The 20,203-nt window shown below is 42.1% G+C and overlaps 2 protein-coding genes across 7 annotated transcripts in view; one reads left to right on the forward strand and one right to left on the reverse strand.

The window, feature by feature from the left end:
* The window catches only part of LOC119894353 (Fanconi anemia group A protein), a 41,044-nt gene extending 40,550 nt beyond the window's left edge, over positions 1–494 (forward strand). For all 4 annotated transcript variants that reach the window (XM_038707058.1, XM_038707060.1, XM_038707057.1 and 1 more), the window contains one exon: positions 1–494. In XM_038707058.1, coding sequence (XP_038562986.1) covers positions 1–99 — 99 coding nt within the window. In that variant the 3' untranslated portion in view covers positions 100–494.
* znf276 (zinc finger protein 276) lies at positions 369–20,086 on the reverse strand. Of its 3 annotated transcripts, none has more exons than XM_038707062.1 (12): positions 19,946–20,085; positions 19,015–19,317; positions 12,999–13,314; positions 12,834–12,880; positions 12,303–12,728; positions 9,317–9,389; positions 9,096–9,179; positions 8,855–8,974; positions 4,463–4,538; positions 3,549–3,666; positions 2,288–2,387; positions 369–2,085 (listed from the first exon to the last, which is right to left on the reverse strand). In XM_038707062.1, the coding sequence occupies exons 2-12, from the start codon at positions 19,259–19,261 to the stop codon at positions 1,815–1,817; spliced, it is 1,878 nt and encodes a 625-aa protein (XP_038562990.1). In that variant the 5' UTR covers positions 19,262–19,317; positions 19,946–20,085; the 3' UTR covers positions 369–1,814. The 3 variants fall into 3 exon arrangements, with proteins under 3 accessions (XP_038562990.1, XP_038562989.1, XP_038562992.1); XM_038707061.1 differs by having other exon boundaries at positions 12,999–13,317; XM_038707064.1 differs by lacking the exon at positions 9,096–9,179 and having other exon boundaries at positions 12,999–13,317; positions 19,946–20,086.
* Positions 20,087–20,203: the final 117 nt, after the last annotated feature.

A 20,203-nucleotide genomic window follows, 5' to 3' on the forward strand; every position in this document is an offset into this window, starting at 1 on the left:
CTGGAGTCCCAGTATACAGACCTGGACCCAGAGGTGGCAGCTGCTCTCTCTGTGCACCTCGACCCCCACAGCCTCAGCCCAGAGATGGACTTCCTCTGAAAAGCTGTCTAAACTGAACATCCACTTTGGAGCAATATCTTCTCCACTGCCACGAGCTTTGAAGGTGTCTCTTTGACAGTAATGGTTAACTGACTATATATCAGGTACTTTATTGATATATTATACTTTGCATCTAACAGAAACATGTTCCTGTTGTAATACTGATGAACAGCACTTCACTGTTCAGATTTACTGCTAAAGCCTAAAAAAAATAAACAACCCCCCCCCCCCCCCCGTAAAGTGTTGTTAAAAAAAAAAAAAAAAAAAAAAAAAAGGCTACATTTTATTTACATGTCTTTTTGTACACAATGCACACAGGACTTATTATACATGTACCTGGTTTACAATACAGAAATAGCAATATAATAACTTAATAAAAACAGTAACCCAATAAATCTGATGTGAATGTTCTTGGAAATCATTTTGCACAACTGTTTGTACTGTGAGAAGGTTACACAGCACATACAAGTGATTTACATTGAATTGTGTAACAAGAATATTGCATTACAGGAAAACTGCTACTGTGTACTTCAGCTATCAAATGCAAATGTAGATCCATATAGTTCGTGGGCAATGTAAAATCCCCTTTTGAGCAGATCTGCAACAGAGGCACCAGAAGCTGCTGTTGTCTTTCAAAGTTAAAAATCATTTTTTTCCCAGCAATAGCCATTGAAAATATTTACATTCTATAATTACTTAATACAAGTTGTATTAAGTTAGTGCCAAATCAAACCCAACATTTCCTACTGCTCCTGCTTCATAGTAAAAGCAGTTAACTGGCGAAACACAGGGCGGCTTTTATTGATGGAATGTATTTGTCACTGAGGTTATAGCCAGTCGTCGTACATTTAAATGAGTCAACAAGACAAGAATTAGTAAGTAATAATAATTACTTACTTGTAATATTTAGTGAGTAATGGTATAAGAAGGAGCAGCCAACGTGAGCTGCACAACTCCCAACTCCTCAGCAAGGTCATTTTCTGCCCTGCTGTAATTACAGCATGAAACCTGATTGTGGAAGTAATTACTATTGACTGACTTCTTGGCTGCACTGCAAACAGATAAACCAGCTGCTCAATGAGCATTTGCTGTAGTATTAAATTTGGTGTTTCCATGGTAGCCACGGGTGTCACCAAATCAAACAAAAAAACTGAAAATCTTAAGGATTAAAACTTTCAAACCCAAGATAACCTTTTAAGAATCTTTTCTGCCTTTATTCCCTCGAGAAGAAAGTGTTTTACTCTGGCAAACTACAGGAAGTATACCAGTGGAACTTTTTATTACATTCCTCTTGTGTCCATGCTGTGTGGAAGCAAAACGTTCCACCTGTTGACCTAGAAACTAGGTAGAAAACTGTAAATAAAACTGAAATGCTTCCCCAAAACCAAACTAAAACCTAAACTTAGTCACAACGAAAGATTAATTTTGGAATGAAAAGTGATTCTTGAAAACTGTAAAGAGCGCTCCATGAGATAGTAATTATCAGCAGCAGTGTGACTTTGTTGCTGTGATGCTAAAATTGCTCTGTTGGTACCGAACTGAGATAAACATCTGTTTTGTGTTGCCCAGAGGAGCCAGTAGCCATACAGCAGGTCCCATCTGAGTCCATGACCTGAATGTGAAAACAGAAAAAGCACAGTACAGGTTGACTGAACTGGTCCCTGCCCCACAGTTTATGTCCCTGTGCAAGGGACCAGGATCTGGACTCCCTGCCGTCATCTGTCCTGGTCTTGCTGAACCACTTCCCCGGTGAGAGTGATGGTGTGCAGGTCAGAGTACAGAGGCTGCTGCTGGCTGCTGCCTCTGTGAGCTTCAGCCTGAGTTAGCGGGTGGACCATGGACATGTGGACGTTCAGGTTGTGGGCCTTCTCGAAACGTTTCCCGCACATCAGGCACGCAAACTCCAGGTCAGCCTCCGCCTTGTGTTTGGTCATGTGGTATTTTAGTGATGCTCGCTGGCGACACTGGAAGCCACACACCTCACATCTAAAAGGGGGAGGATAGCATTTACAGTGTGTCTCCTTTCTTTGCTTGTGATTTTCAAATTAAAAACCGACATTTGTTCCTGAGGAAATGCAGTGCAGTCTCAGAATTTTATTTTTAAGCTTTATTTTATATCAACTAGTTTAAATAGTTGTTCATGAGCTACAGAAGTTTTAAAGTGCCAAATTACATCATCAGTACTTACTGTAGTGGCTTGGCCCCTGAATGTCTCATCTGGTGAACTGAAAGGTGTTTCCTTTGTTTGAAGGTTTGGCCGCACTGGTCACAAATGTAGTTCCTCTCCTCTGGAAACACAGATGACAGACTTAAGTACAAGCCAAAATACTCATTAACACTTATGATTTAAAGGCTAACTTTGGTATTTTTCAACTTTATTTGTCCATGTTTTTATGTCCATCTTACTAATTGGGACATTTTTTTTCTTTTAATTGGTCCAGTACTAGGCGAGCGTGCTGCAGTCGATTTTGCCACTGACGGGCTCAGATTATTATTACAAGCACAACATAATGAAAAGGATCCCTGCAGAGCGAGATCTTTTTTGTTTAACCACAAACTGTCACTAAATCGCTCTCATTAAAAACCAACAGACTCCCTTAACAAAAATAGTATTTTTACCTCTCTGGTCTACTGCAGCTTGCGTGACTTTGGTGTTTTTTTAACCCTTTAAAAACAATCACTTTCACAGGGCGCGATTACCAGAAGGATTATTTTGTAGCCCTGTTTCGCTGTCAGTGCCTGGAGCAGATCACGAGTAAACAACCGTATAAGGACATTTCTCCCCGTCTAGCTGACATCAGCTCGGCACGAAAGCAGAAAGAAACGTTGGAAATCTAGTATTCAGAGCGGGCTGAAATCTGAGCTTTTTGCTTACAGTGAATACTATTAAATATGTTAACCTCATTTGAATCTTTTGCCACATTGAGTATGTAACACTGTAACACTATATATCTCAGTATGACAGAAAATCTTCACTCTGGTGGTGGCCTATGCTCACATTGTTGGAGAAGTGATAAATATAACATGGTTGCTTACTTACATTAGGCTATATGTTGTGATTATTCTTCCTCGTGTTAACGTTGTGGCTAACTACACATTGATATGTTTTCGGGGGATTTTATTTAGGCATGGAGAAGCCAGATCCCTTTTTTCTCTAGATCTTATTCCCCTGCAGAGCTGCCGCTGACATTAACACACCAGATCCTGCGCAGCAGAGGATTTTATTACAAAAAGACATCAGTCAGATCTGATGATCTCCTGTGTGTGTGGCCTCAAATTAAGAACTCGACCTTCCTCACACGCTCACAGCTGGATAGTTAAACCCTGAGTTAACTGAGTCAATTGATCAACATCTCTGATCTGCTCGTTTTGTGATACAGGCACCAGATGGCAAGAACATCACGTGTGAAACACTTCTAAAAACAAAAACATCTTTCTGTTGACCTCACCTGTGTGGATGAGCTTGACGTGTCGCTGCAGGTAGCGGTCGATCATGAAAACCTTGTTGCAGCCAGGATGAGGGCAGGGTCGCTCTCTCACCTCCTCATGATGCTCCTTGATGTGCTTCTAAAAACCCAAAAAGTCATTCACACAGTAAAGGGCAGAGCATATTGATACTTCATACAGGTGTCAAATACTGACTTCTCATTTTTACTGATTCATATAGTGAAAAATTGTTATTATATTATATTATATTATTAATATTATTATAGAAAACTTTTTAACTGGCAAAACAGATGCAGTTACGCCACATAAAATGTTTTACGGCAGAAAAGCACTGCTGCACCTTCAGTTCAAATTGTAATGTCCACACCCAGTCTGCAGTAGTATGGAGAACAAGAATTGTCTCGTCCTGGGGTGGATTAAAAATGACATCTTCGGTTTTCCAAAGGCCAATCAAAAGCTGTACATTTATATAATAATAGATTAATAATAGTAATATATTAATATTATTGATAATGTACATATGTTTCTTTACACCATATGGGATATCATTCTTTTACATTTTACATTTATCTGACGCTTTTATCCAAAGCGACTTACAATTGCTTATGTCAGAGGTCGCACGCCTCAGGAGCAACTAGGGGTTAAAGTGGTTAAGTGTTTTGCTCAGGGACACAATGGTGGATGCGTCACATTGGGGAATTGAACCCAGGTTTCTCACACCACTGGCATGTGCCTTATCCATGGCGCCATCACCACCCCCTTTTGGTGACGAAAATGAAGTGAAATTTGCTTGCTATAGGTTGGACAGCCAATACTAAGTACTGAAGCATTCCTAATAGTAATATATATAATTATTGATCCAATTACAGAACATTTATCACTTAAATAACTGTGATATGGTGGCATCAATTCTGACCTTCAAGCCATCAGGAGCTCTATAGACAGCCGTACAGCCCTGATACGGACACTTGTATATGTTGGGAAGCTCCTCTCTGAAAATAAAAACACAATAATAGTTTGTTAATCCAATTCAATTAATCCATTCAAAAATACTCCAGAGGAAAACAGATTGTGTGAGGTGAAAAGAGAATAGCATTTTTTTTTTTGTACTGCACAAATTATGATGTTTCTTGAATTCCCGCGACACTGATGATTAAACATTTTAATATATAAATATAAAAATTATAACTATGATGAATTTAAGTTTGATAATTTTGTCTCAAAGGTTTGGAAAAGAAGGCAAGTTTGTTATTAGATTTAACTGTGCATGTCTTTGTGTCCGCTCCGGTAAAGGTCTCTGTGATTGTCATATACCGTCCACCAGGACAAATGGGTAACTTTGTGGACGAGCCATAGACACACTGCTGTCTTCAATCCCTGAGCATGACTGTCCCCTACTTGTCCTCGGTGACATGAACATTCACTTAGACAATTCATACTCTGCAGACTTCCTGTCTCTGATTCAGTCCTTTGATCTAACACGGGTTCTCAGCCCCCCGACCCACAAAGCTGGCAAGGTGCTTGACCTGTGCAGCAGAGTGCCTAACAGTCACACCTCTACATGTGTCTGACCGCTATTTCATTCAGTTCACAGTATGCCTACAGGAAAAGCCCATTCTTCCAACACCATTTGTTTCACACCGCCGCAACCTGTCTCCCGCTCACTTTGCCTCAGTGGTAGCTTCCGCTCTACCTTCCCTCAACACATTTTCCTCACTTGAAGTCAATGATGCCGCACAATCTCTGTGCTCTACACTAAGCTCGTGCCTGGATAGCCTGTGTCCTTTATCCACCAAGCCTGCTCGCCCAAACCAGCCCCACCCGTGGCTAACTGATACCATCCGTGGGCTCCGTACTGATCTCAGAGCGGCTGATAGAAAATGGCGAAAAACCGAAGACCCCGCCGACCTTAAGGGCTACAAATTGCTCCTATCCTCCTTCTCAACAAGCATCAGTGCTGCCAAAACTGCATTCTATAATGACAGAATAAGCAGTGCCACTGACTCAAGGACATTATTTTCCACTTTTAAAGCGCTACTAAATCCTCCTCCACCACCCACAAAGTTGTCTGCTGATACCTTTGCTGCCTTCTTCACAGGCAAAGTGGAGGCTATAACTAGCCAATTCTCTGAAACACTGTGGTCACACAGGTCTCAGAATTCCTCCCAGGGAATGACCTCCTAGATCCATATCAGTCTGGTTTTAAGAGTGCCCACTCTACTGAAACGGCTCTTCTGTCTGTAACAGAAGCCCTAAGGTCAGCTAAAGCTGCAGCTCAATCCTCGATTCTTATCCTGCTTGACTTAGCATCTCGAGCAAAGCACTCCTGTGGTTCGAATCCTACCTCTCGGGGCGTTCCTACAATATTTTGTGGCAAGGACAATTATCCTCCTCCCACTGCCTCTCCACAGGGGTGCCCCAAGGCTCAGTGCTTGGGCCCCTTCTCTTCTCAATTTACACCACCTCACTGGGGCCGATCACACGGCTTCTCTTACCACTGCTACGGAGATGAAACACAACTCTACCTATCCTTCCCGCCAGGTGATCCCACCGTCTCGGCGCGGATCACGGACTGTCTCTTGGACATATCTGCATGGATGAAGGCTTGCCACCTTCAACTAAACCTCTCTAAGACTGAACTCTTGGTCATACCAGCCAAGCAATCTATCCACCATAACATCAAACTACAAATTGACTCCTCAACCATCACTCCAAACAGGGTGGTGAGAAACTTGGGTGTCATGATTGATGACCAGACCATGTTGCTGCTGTCTCTCGCTCATGCCGCTTTGCTCTATACAACATAAGGAAAATCAGGCCCTACCTCACTCAGTACGCCACCCAGCTTCTGGTACAGGCCATGGTTATCTCTCGCATTGACTATTGCAATGCCCTCCTAGCAGGTCTCCCAGCTTGTGTAGTGAAACCCTTACAAATGGTTCAGAACGGTGTGTGACCTCCACTGGCTCCCCGTGGCCTCCAGAATCAAATTCAAGTCACTAATGCTTGCATACAGAGTGACTACTGGGTCTGCACCCATCTATCTAAACTCCATAATACAAACTTACGTTCCTTCTTGGCCGCTACGCTCCTCCAACGAACACCGCCTGGCTCTGCCAAACCTTCACACAAAGCAATCCCAGTCCCTGTTCTCATCTGTGATACCACAATGGTGGAACGAGCTACCACACGCCATCAGAGCAGCGGCGTCCCTCTCTAACTTCAAGAAGCTCTTGAAAACTCATCTCTTCCGAGAACACTTCCTCTTATAACACCTCTAACTCCTCTAACATGCACTTCCTGTGCTCTTCTTCCTCTATCCCCTACAGTGATCTTGTATTGATTGCACTTTTTGTTAACTCTTACTTCCTTCCCTAGGTATTTACCCCATTGATGTGATATGTACTATGAGCTCTTCCTAGTATTTATTGCTGCTCTTGCTAGAGTATATATTGTCAGTTAGAGATCTGTAGCTGATGCTCTGTTGATGCTTGTATGTTGTTCCTCAAATGTAAGTCGCTTTGGATAAAAGCGTCTGCCAAATGAGTAAATGTAAATGAAAACCCCACAATCAGTATCTCAGAAAATTAGAATATTGTGAAAAGGTTCAATATTGAAGACACCTGGTGCCACACTCTAATCAGCTAATTAACTCAAAACACCTGGCAAAGGCCTTTAAATGGTCTCTCAGTCTAGTTCTGTAGGCTACACAATCATGGGGAAGACTGCTGACTGTCCAAAAGACGACCATCGACACCTTGACAAGGAGGGCAAGACACAAAAGGTCATTGCTAAAGTGGCTGTTCACAGAGCTCTGTGTCCAAGCACATTAATAGAGAGGTGAAGGGAAGAAAAAGATGTGGTAGAAAAAAAGTGTACAAGCAGTAGGGATAACCACACCCTGGAGAGGATTGTGAAACAAAACCCATTCAAAAATGTGGGGGAGATTCACAAAGAGTGGACTGCAGCAGGAGTCAGTGCTTCAAGAACCACCACGCACAGACGTATGCAAGACATGGGTTTCAGCTGTCGCATTCCTTGTGTCAAGCCACTCTTAACAAGACACAGCGTCAGAAGCGTCTCGCCTGGGCTAAAGACAAAAAGGACTGGACTGCTGCTGAGTGGTCCAAAGTTATGTTCTCTGATTAAAGTAAATTTTGCATTTCCTTTGGAAATCAAGGTCCCAGAGTCTGGAGGAAGAGAGGAGAGGCACAGAATCCAGAAGTCCAGTGTAAAGTTTTCACAGTCAGTGATGGTTTGGGGTGCCATGTCATCTGCTGGTGTTGGTCCACTGTGTTTTCTGAGGTCCAAAGTCAACGCAGCCGTCTACCAGGATGTTTTAGAGCACTTCATGCTTCCTGCTGCTGACCAACTTTATGGAGATGCAGATTTCATTTTCCAACAGGACTTGGCACCTGCACACAGTGCCAAAGCTACCAGTGTCTGGTTTAAGGACCATGGTATCCCTGTTAATTGGCCAGCAAACTCGCCTGACCTTAACCCTATAGAAAATCTATGGGGTATTGTGAAGAGGAAGATGCGATACGCCAGACCCAACAATGCAGAAGAGCTGAAGGCCACTATCAGAGCAACCTGGGCTCTCATAACACCTGAGCAGTGCCACAGACTGATGGACTCCATGCCACTACGCATTGCTGCAGTAATTCAGGCAAAAGGAGCCCCAACTAAGTATTGAGTGCTGTTCATGCTCATACTTTTCAGTTGGCCAACATTTCTAAAAATCCTTTTTTTGTATTGGTCTTAAGTAATATTCTAATTTTCAGAGATACTGAATTTGGGATTTTCATTAGTTGTCAGTTTTAATCATCACAATTAAATGAAATAAACATTTGAAATATATCAGTATGTGTGTAATGAATGAATATAATATCCAAGTTTCACTTTTTGAATGGAATTACTGAAATAAATCAACTTTTTGATGATATTCTAATTATATGACCAGCACCTGTATGTATATATCTGTATATGCGGGTGTATATATATTTTATTATTATATTGTTTTTCCTCTTTCTGTATTGTTTGACACTGTGTATGCTGTACTTTGGTCCTGGCTAGACTGAATTTGGTGTCTTGTAAGCCCATGCATGCTGGGCGTAATTAGCTCAATTCATTCAATGCATGCTATATAAAAGTTAAAACAGCTGACTAAAATGAACTAAAAACATTTAAAACTATAATCTGTTTCCTACTACACATTTAAATATTATATTTAACTACTATGCTGAATGGAGGTTCTGTAATAAAGGAAATGTCAGCCTCAATTTGTGTCAAATATATGCCAACATGCCCTTTGGGTTTCAACTTGTTCTTCCAGCCAGGTTTGGGACCAGGTTTCTTTTTGATTTTGGGCTCCTCTGGGACTTTTGGGCTTCTTCTTCTCTTGTTGGGGACGGTCATCCTGTGAGCTCTGGAAAGGGGAGAGAAAGGTACACTAAAGACACTCTGGATTTCTGGCAGCAGTCATTTTCTGTCCATCTCAGTTTTTCTGTCTATTTCAACCATCTTTGCTGAAGAATATCTGTACCCACCTCTTATCCGAGTACGGCTCAAACAACTCATCCTCTGTTAACCCTCCTTTTCTACTCTCCTCAAAGTCATCCTCAGAGATTACCCTGGACACACACACAGTTACAGCTCTAGTAGATGTTATTATGGCCTTTTATCCGTCTCAATCGAATCACTTTAAAGGCGTAGCTACCCTCAAAAACAGGTACAGAAGACACAGATGAGAAAGATTTGTTTGACTGACCTGTCAGATAGATCGCTGTCAGCAGCCCTGTCCTCCAGCTGAGCTGGAGCAGGAGACAGCGCCTCCTCCTGACCTGTAGGATGTAATAGAGAAGAATCCACAACCATGTGAGTCCGGCCAAGTCAAAATGGTCTTAAGAATGGTTCTATACTTTGTCTGATGCCAACCCCATTTACGTCACACTAAATATTACAATAGACTTCAACAGCACCACAAACTGCATCCTTAAAATGACCATGATGTTGAATAAACACCTCACTAAAACAGTTTGAACAAAAACTGAACATTATAACCTATAGGAAGGACTTATTTCACAGCTGTTTAGCCTGGGAGATCAGCCCATGCCTTTGACTTAACTTGTGAATCTACTGTATATAAATGGCATTATTTATTGACAATTTAGTCAAATGTTATATTTAATCATGAATTTCATTTATTTATGTAGCCTTTATGTATATAAAGAAAGAGAAGAAAAGCAGACTAACCACCCTGCAGTTGTATACCTCTGCCAGCCAGCCATGTTACAGTTTCCATCTGTGTCTGTCCACTCATATACTCTAACATATGCAGTGAATGCTTGGAAGGAACTGTGAAATGGATCACGATATTGATGACACATTACGTATGTATTCCAGTGAGTATAAAATGAACTGATTAATTAGGATTATAGTAGTATATCGTAGCTAGACAAAATGAGGTACTGTTTGCTCCTGGCATTTTTCAGCTTCTCCATGAGCTGTCAATGAAACTCACTCACAGATCACAATCAGCTAAGCACGCTCCTATACACTGTCTGCAGAAATGTGATTACGAGGATGCTCCACTTTCAGAATGAGGCAGGAAGTGAAATGAGTTATTGTTCACTCATTGTGATTTCCCAGTCAACATGTGTGGGGAAAAGTTCGTTCTTAAATTTTAAAAACAGGTTTTTTTGAAGTCACAGTGGCCTTTGTCCTCCCAAATGTCATCACTTCATCATTGTATCGTCGTCGTATTGAAATTTTGTCATAATTACCACATCAACTCTTAAGTTATGGCCACAAACGTGTTTGTCATGGTCATTTTGAGGTCACAGTGACTTTGACCTAGGAGTAAAAACTTTTCACCAATTCACTGTTCGACCACCTCATGGATGTATTATTAGAACTGGATACTGGACCCAGGAGATGGTGCCTGTCCATAGAACTTTACATTGTGATGATGTCAGGTTCATAAATCTCTTTTCTCAGCTCAAGCAGAGTTTTACAAATATAAAACCTCCATGCATTAAAAATTGCTAATAGAGTCATAACTGATATGGTTTGCAGTTTGAGTTCAACAGTTGTAAAAATGTCTCTAATGGTGGCCGATGGGGAAAATACTTTTTGGGCGGCAAGGGAACTTTTTGCTGCAATACCACGAGTGGCCAAATTCAAATGAGTTCAAGTCCAATTAGACGTTTGTGCCAAATTTGAAGAAATTCTCTCCATGTGTTCCTGAGATTATGCGTTGATAAGAACGGGACGGACGAACGGACAGACAACCTGGAAACATAATGCCAGTATTAAAAAAAAAAAAGAGAGGAAAAGGAAAAGGGAAGAGGACAAAGGAAGCCGTTTACCGGCTGATAATATACTCTTATCACATCTAAATGGGCTACAAATGTGTTTTTAGCATGCTCGTTATAATGAGGGATTTAGATGGCTCCCCACCGAATAACAAACAGGCAATGACAGACTTATTTCACACAAACTACCTCCTTAACATCAACATAACCACACATCTGTTTCTACAACAGTTAACTTAGAGTCAACTTACGTGATGTTATCTCCACAGACAACAGGTGAGGTTTACTTGCATAAAGTCCTTTTGTTTTTAATAATAATTGCACTATTGATTTCAAACTGAACTCACAGCCCTTATTTGCATTCATTCTGCTGTAAAAAAAAAAAAAAGGTTGATGGGAATGTCATTCGTTTTGCAGGTATTTTCTCATAAAAGGAAAGCATTGGGACATTTCACTCAAAACTACAAATGTCAACCTGCTGGTGGCGCAAGAGGAAAAGGCATTTCAATAATAAAATGCTAGACCTAAGAAATCCCAAAACATCCATCACAGGGAGAAAAAGGTAGTATTGGCTGTACGAAAGTTGTGTATAGCCCCTTTTCCACAGCATGGTACCAGCTCGCCTCGCCTTTGTTTGGATTTCCATTGTGAACAAGTTGTACCTGTACCTGCTACCAGGTACTTATTTTCGTATCACTTCCGCCGAGGTTCCAAGCGAGCTGAGGGATACTAAAATGTAACGTGAAAACACAGCAGACTGCTGATTGGTCGGAGAGAATCGTCACTATTCACTGCATCATCATTGCGCGCCAGACAGAGGCCAGCAGTTTTATATTTTACAATTTTCACACGTTATTTCATCACTAAATCCACTTCTGAGAAGTTTTGAGGTGAGAAATCAGCTGTGTAGATTTCAAATATTGACAGTTTTACGAGAAGTGATGGTGGAACAAAAATGTGTTTGAAAGTTTTCGGAGTTGAGGAGCTCTGCAAGTGGCGGCGGGGGAAGCCTGCGCCAACCTGTGGGAGCAGCTCACAAGGTCGGCCAGCCGCCCGCTCACATAGCCCTCTGCTCCCGCCGTCACACAGACCGCTGCAGCAACAACGGCAGAGGAAAACACAGCTGGAAGGTTTTCATACCGCTTATCTGTCTTTACATTCTGAGGAATGTTGAAACGTTTTAATTTAAATCAAGAGACAGCTGGTGTGTGTGTCGCACTGAAAATGACGTTGCGGCAGTTGTGTGTGGCGTTGCTATGACGACCAGCTACATTGAGGACTACTATCTCTGGGTACTATCTGCAATGGAAAAATCCGAGTCGAGTAGAGGCGAGTCGAAGGAGCCCGGAGGTTCCTGCTCTTTGTGTGGCCTTCAAACATTTTAACACTTATCTACAGCTGATGCTGCCTCAGACCCTCTCTCATGAGCTACAGTCTCACCTTCAGTGTTGCTGGTCCAGTCAGCCAGCACCGAGCTCGGGGTCTGTGTTGTGACTTCAGGTGGACTGTGTTGAGCCAGAGTGCTTATACTTCCTGCTGGAGTCCTTCCATTCCCACTGGGCTGCTCTTCTTCATCTTCCTCCTCCTGTTCCTCCTCCTCTGACATCACTCCATCACCACTGCCGCTCCCAAATGCTTTACTGCTGATGTTCATCGTGAATCCTGGGTTTGTAGCAGTGGTGCACTGAGTGTCCATGATATATCTGTGGCCATCAATGCAACCCCAAACGGCCTTAACGGAGCCCCAGCACTGACCCTCCAGCACCTCCTTTAAGTTGGGGCAGGAGCTGCAGGCCTCTCCGTGGTGGTGAGCCCAGGACACCAGGTTGTGGAGGCACTTAGGGTCTGAGGTAAACGACGGGGGTGCTGAAAGAAAACAGCACAATGTCTCAATAGAGTAATGCAGTCAGTGAGCTTGACTTTCATGTAATATCTGTAAGCAAAAGCTAAAAAGGAAATGTTTTTCTTTACTTGTTGAACCATAGTTTACTGAGGACTCTGGACACTTTGCATTCTTCCTAAAAAAAGAAACAAACAGTTGCTTATATTTGTAGATTTTCTGCCTTCACAATTTCAAATCCTACAATGAACACACTTTTAAAGTCACACTCAGGTAGGGGTTTTTTTTGGACTCACTGGCTTTTGAGATTCACTTTCCCAACTGGTGGGAGGTTGACTCTCTGTAGAAACCTGATCAGGATGCTGTGGCACTTGTAGAACTTGGCGTGGCATTTCTTGCAGATAAACTCCGACAACTGGGGGTCACGGTCTAGCTGGACCCCAACCAGTTGTTGGAAGTCTGTGTGGAACAAAAGGGGCGACTGGGCCGTGGCATCTGACTCATCATCAACAATATCGATGGAATGCTGAGGCCACTTGTTGAAGGCATGCCGCAGGCTGCGTGGAGAGAACTTTCCATGGCAGAGCCGACAGATAGCCGTTGACAGCCTACCTGCTGGGAGAAATAATAGATGAGTATTTTTCTAAACTGTCAGTCATAACCCAAAGAGGTTATTAAACTTAGCTTTCTTTATGTCAAAAGTGTTCATACAAAACATGGCTATAGACCTTTAATTTACATTTAAAGAGGTCATATTATACCCTTTGGCTTTTCTCCTCTCCTTTATTGAGTTATACACTGCTCAAAAAACATAAAGGGAACACTTAAACAACACAATGTAACTCCAAGTCAATCACACTCCTGTGAAATCAAACTGTCCACTTAGGAAGCAACACTGATTGACAATCAATGTCACATGCTGTTGTGCAAATGGAATAGACAACAGGTGGAAATTATTATTATTGACCACAGACCACCTCTCAGTTCCTATGCTTCCTGGCTGATGTTTTGGTCACTTTTGAATGCTGTTAGTGATTTCACTCTAGTGGTAGCATGAGACGGAGTCTACAACCCACACAAGTGGCTCAGGTAGTGCAGCTCATCCAGGATGGCACATCAATGCGAGCTGTGGCAAGAAGGTTTGCTGTGTCTGTCAGCGTAGTGTCCAGAGTACGGAGGCGCTACCAGGAGACAGGCCAGTACATCAGGAGACGTGGAGGAGGCCGTAGGAGGGCAACAACCCAGCAGCAGGACCGCTACCTCCGCCTTTGTGCAAGGAGGAGCAGGAGGAGCACTGCCAGAGCCCTGCAAAATGACCTCCAGCAGGCCACAAATAATAATAATAATAATAATCTTTATTTGTAGAGCACTTTTCAAAAACAAGTTACAAAGTGCTTTAACAAGTGTAAAGACAATAATACCCAAAAAAAATGAATATAAAATTAGTAAAATAGAATAAAATAAAAGGGATAAAATAAAGTCAAATAAGATCGGGAAAGGCTCTCCTACAAAAGTATGTTTTAAGAAGGGACTTAAAAGAGTCCTGGGGGCCTGACAGCAAACGCTTTGTCCCCTTTAGTTTTCAGTCGAGACTCTGGAACAGACAACAGACCTCTGCCCGAGGATCTCAAGGTACATGCTGGTGCGTATGGGACTAAAAGTTCAGAAACATAACAAGGCGAGAGGCCATGAAGTGAAAAATAGAATTTTAAAGTCAATTCTAAAACATACTGGGAGCCAGTGTAATGAAGCTAAAATAGGAGTAATGTGGTCATATTTCTTTGTTCTGGTTAAAAGCCTGGCAGCTGAGTTCTGGACAGTCAGGAGTCGATCAGTAGATTTTTGGGTTAAACAGGTGAAAAGGCTGTTGCAATAATCCAGGCATGATGAGATGAAGGCGTGTAAAATGGTCTTTAAAAGTTAACATAGATTGAATTGTTGCTATATCTCTAAGTTGATAAAAACGAAATATAAATTACTATCAAACCAGACACCAAGGTTCTTTGCCACAGGCTTAATGTGGTTTACTTTGTCTGAGTTCAGCTGGAGGAAATTATTTGATCCATTTTTAACTTCACAAAGGCAGTTGTTAAGTGAACTCAGCATTCCAGGGTCTGTGGATCTGACCGGCAAGTATGTTTGTGTGTCATCAGCATAAATTTGAAAAGAAATGCCATGTTTATGGATATGTCGTCTAAGGGGAAGCAGATACAAGGAAAACAAAATGGGTCCTAAGACCGACCCCTGAGGCACACCATATTTAACTGGACAGAACGAAGAGACATAGTTGTTAGACATAGACACGCAAAACTTCCTATTTGACAGGTAGGATGAAAACCATTCTAGGGCAGTACCAGAGATCCCCACCCAGTGCCTCAGTCTGTCTAATATGATGTTGTGATCAATGGTGTCAAAAGCAGCGCTAAGGTCCAGGAGTACCAGGACTGAGCACATACCTTCATCAGCAGACATTAAAAGGTCATTGGTGACTTTAAGCAGGGCAGTCTCAGTGCTGTGGTACTTCCTGAAACCAGATAGAAACTTTTCAAATAATTTGTTATTTTCCAGTACAGTGAGCAGCTGTTTGGACACAATTCTTTCTAGAATCTTTGCAATAAAAGGCAGTTTTGAAATTGGTCTAAAATTATGTGGGAGGGAGGGATCTAAACCAGGTTTCTTTAAAAGTGGGTTCACGCAAGCCGTTTTAAAATAATCAGGGACACAACCAGTAGATAGGGAGCTGTTGAAAACAGATCAAATGGGGCCCAACAGAATCTATTACTTTCAGTAAAAACTTTGTAGGTATTACATCAAGTGGGCTGGAGGACACTCTCATTTGTGATACTCAGACAAGTCGTGGGGATAAAACTGGTTAAAACTCTCTTGTTGCTGGTGAGGAACCTCTGAGTAAGAGGCCGCGGGGGTAATAGAGGCTCTGATTGACACCACCTTATTGGTAAAATAAGATGTTTGACTGACAATTTACAGTCATCATTACTTCCAGCTGAGGCACAAGGAGGGGTTGGGTTTACCAGCTGATCCACAGTCTTAAACATAAACCTGGGGTTGTGTTTATGTGTAGTAATGAGTTCAGAAAAATAGTGTGTTCTCGCATCCTTAACCAAGTTATTGTAGTTAATTAATAAATCCTTCAGACTGAGGTAATGGACTTGGAGACTGGATTTTTTTCCATCTGTGCTCTGCTTTCCTGCATTCCCTTTTTAGGCTACTTGGTGAGGCGGCATGAGTAACAGGCGAATCGCAGCTAAAAACAATACATCTGTGGTCAGATATGGTCATGTCCACTAATTCCACAGAGGAAATGCTTACACCCAGGGTAAAGTAATGTAATGGTGTGGGGGTGGCATTTCTTTGGGGGGCCTCACAGCACCCCATGTGCTCGCCAGAGGTAGCCTGACTGCCATTAGGTACCGAGATGAGATCCTCAGACGCCTTGTGAGAGCATATGCTGGTGCGGTTGGCCCTGGGTTCCTCCTAATGCAAGACAATGCTAGACCTCATGTGGCTGGAGTGCATTAGCAGTTCCTGCAAGAGGAAGGCATTGATGCTATGGACTGGCCCGCCCGTTCCCCAGACCTGAATCCAATTGAGCACATCTGGGACATCATGTCTCGCTCCATCCACCAACGCTACGTTGCACCACAGACTGTCCAGGAGTTGCCGGATGCTTTAGTCCAGGTTTGGGAGGAGATCCCTCAGGAGACCATCCGCCACCTCATCAGGAGCATGTCCAGGTGTTGTAGGGAGGTCATGCAGGCACGTGGAGGCCACACACACTACTGAGCCTCATTTTGACTTGTTTTAAGGACATTACATCAAAGTTGGATCGGCCTGTAGTGTGGTTTTCCACTTTGATTTTGAGTGTGACTCCAAATCCAGACCTCCATTGATAATTTTTGTGTGATTTTGTTGTCAGCACATTCAACTATGTAAAGAAAGGAGTATTTAATGAGATTATTTCATTCATTCAGATCTAGGATGTGTTATTTTAGTGTTCCCTTTATTTTTTTGAGCAGTGTATATCTTTTTTGTGCATGTAATAGGTTTGCAAAGTGAAAAAGCCCAAAGTCCAGCCCAAAGGGAGTTCCCATCTCCCACAGAAAACACTGCTCTGAACTGACTGAAAACAGCTCGTTTGTAGTCCAGCCGCTTCCCTTTGTTCCCTGTGACGTCACATCAAAATGCGGGGTAGTGGGTAGTCTGACACGCCCTCAAAAACACTCTGAGATGTGAGCTGAGTGACAAGACTACCACTTGCTGCCTCTCCTCTCCCTTCCAAACACTAGCTACCCTCCAGGCAGCCAATGGACATAAGTTGTTACTGTGATTTATGGATGAAACATACATTTATTACAGATTAATAACTCACCACTTTGAAACTCTTTCTCCAGTCTATGTTGCTAAGCTGGTAAGAGGATATACACTCACCTAAAGGATTATTAGGAACACCTGTTCAATTTCTCATTAATGCAATTATCTAATCAACCAATCACATGGCAGTTGCTTCAATGCATTTAGGGGTGTGGTCCTGGTCAAGACAATCTCCTGAACTCCAAACTGAATGGCAGAATGGGAAAGAAAGGTGATTTAAGCAATTTTGAGCGTGGCATGGTTGTTGGTGCCAGACGGGCCGGTCTGAGTATTTCACAATCTGCTCAGTTACTGGGATTTTCACGTACAACCATTTCTAGGGTTTACAAAGAATGGTGTGAAAAGGGAAAAACATCCAGTATGCGGCAGTCCTGTGGGCGAAAATGCCTTGTTGATGCTAGAGGTCAGAGGAGAATGGGCCGACTGATTCAAGCTGATAGAAGAGCAACTTTGACTGAAATAACCACTCGTTACAACCGAGGTATGCAGCAAAGCATTTGTGAAACCACAACACGCACAACCTTGAGGCGGATGGGCTACAACAGCAGAAGACCCCACCGGGTACCACTCATCTCCACTACAAATAGGAAGAAGAGGCTACAATTTGCAAGAGCTCACCAAAATTGGACAGTTGAAGACTGGAAAAATGTTGCCTGGTCTGATGAGTCTCGATTTCTATTGAGACATTCAGATGGTAGAGTCAGAATTTGGCGTAAACAGAATGAGAACATGGATCCATCATGCCTTGTTACCACTGTGCAGGCTGCTGGTGGTGGTGTAATGGTGTGGATGCCCCTTAGTGCCAATTGGGCATGGTTTAAATGCCGCGGCCTACCTGAGCATTGTTTCTGACCATGTCCATCCCTTTATGGCCACCATGTACCCATCCTCTGATGGCTACTTCCAGCAGGATAATGCACTATGTTACAAAGCTCCAATCATTTCAAATTGGTTTCTTGGACATGACAATGAGTTCACTGTACTAAAACGGCCCCCACAGTCACCAGATCTCAACCCAATAGAGCATCTTTGGGATGTGGTGGAACGGGAGCTTCGTGCCCTGGATGTGCATCCCACAAATCTCCATCAACTGCAAGATGCTATCCTATCAATATGGGCCAACATTTCTAAAGAATGCTTTCAGCACCTTGTTGAATCAATGCCACGTAGAATTAAGACAGTTCTGAAGGCGAAAGGGGGTCAAACACAGTATTAGTATGGTGTTCCTAATAATCCTTTAGGTGAGTGTATAAAGTGAAGAGGATTGGTCCTTGAGAAACTCCATGACTAACTTTGGCATGCATGAAGGACTCATCGTTAACATGTACAAACTGAAATCGATCTGATCGAATGTTCCAGTCTCTGCAATAAGATCTGATGGTCAATGGTATCAAATGCAGCACTAAGATCTAATAAAACCAGTACAGAGACAAGTCCTTTGTCTGATGCAATAAGGAGGTCGTTAGTAATTTTCACCAGTGCTGTCTCTGTGCTATGATGAACTCTAAATCCTGACTGAAAATCCTCAAATAAACTATTGCTCTGTAGAAAGTCACACAGCTGTTTAGCAACTGCTTTACAGCATTATTTACACAACTACCTAAAACTTTTACACAGTTCTGTACATCTGATCAAATAAGTAGCACTTTGCTAAAAGAAACCACTTTTCGCTGTGTACTACCACCGACCGATTTTGGTGACGGCAGAACATTACGGGGGAACAGAAAACATAGCAGAAAAATTACACTGTTTTGAATTATGCACAACAGAATTCATAAGTGGAAGCCAATGATGAAGAAAATGTTACAAATGTTTGCCGATAAGCAAAGCAACTATAAATACATTTTAATGTAGGTTGGTGTGACTTTCTATCTTTACAAGACAAGAAACAACACATTAGAGTTGGTATGAGCCACTCACCTGAAGATCTGGACTTGCACTCTGGATGTTTTAGTGTGTCATCAGCTGCTGCCTGACTGAAATCTGAGTTAGCAGTCTTGTCTTTAGCAGTGTTGTAGAAACTGTACGTGGTTACAGGGACAGTCTTCTGAGGTCTCCCTCTGTTTCCCGGAGGCCTCTTCTCCTCACTGACGCTCACTTTTGTCTGTGCACGGCTGGTCTGTCGTGAAGTCTCAGATGACTTTGGACGTCTGCTTTTCTTCTTCATAGTCTTTTCTACACTTGGTCTCTCAGCAGCTGATCTCAATGATGGAGCCCTGCTGCCTGTGCCATTGTAAAGATTTGCAAATGAAGCCAAATTTCAATGATCTCTCTTTTTATATAACAAACAATGATTTAAACTATGTATTATCTTTAAATGACTGTCCAAGTTTCATTAGTTCTATTAGTTACTTATTTGTATTTAAGTCAGTGAAGTGGCTAAAATAATAAAATATTATTCATATAAAAACCCATATGGTCTGACTCTTCCATTTTCTTTTCTGAATCACAATGCTGACCACATTCTCCCAGTGATAAAGCTATTTAAAAATACAGTCTATCAGCAACATTTTGTACAATTACACAACGTTACAAAGAAAAAAAATAACGTTAAGTAGTAGGAGTATCTATATATTTTAAATATACTTTTATTACCGTCGTTATTTTTTTTTACATTAGCCCCTTGTTTTTTATATACTATTTTTATTTATTTCCGGACAACTAAAACACAAAAGCTGCTGGACCATTCAAACTTTTACATGAAGTTAAATTTCTATTCACTAACAAGTGTTCATTTCCACAAGCTAATGTTGGCTAGCTGGTTAGCCTGAGTAGCCTGCTACGTTTGCTAGCTGGTGTCAAAATGTTTGCCTTAACGTGATGACCAAAGCAATCCTGTGCCATAGCCTACCGTCACAGTATATAAATCCTAGCACTTGATGTTCATGTTGTTTTTCACGTAAAAGGTGGTTTTCTTGAGCAAAACAAACAGCTCTGCGTTTTCAATGCTGCTCCCAGTTGTAAACATTAGAACCCGGAAGTGCTATAGGAACTAAATCCAGAGGAAAGTATAACGTTACTAACGTTACAGCGCCACCATATAGAAACGCTTCTCTCTACAGCGCCTCCCACCATCAATGGGAAAATAATTTAAGAAGAAAGTATCTGC

This window comes from Micropterus salmoides, unplaced genomic scaffold (genome assembly GCF_014851395.1).
Source record: "Micropterus salmoides isolate LMB-PRFRI ecotype aquatic unplaced genomic scaffold, ASM1485139v1 Ms_hic_scaffold_8, whole genome shotgun sequence".
NCBI lineage: Eukaryota > Metazoa > Chordata > Actinopteri > Centrarchiformes > Centrarchidae > Micropterus > Micropterus salmoides.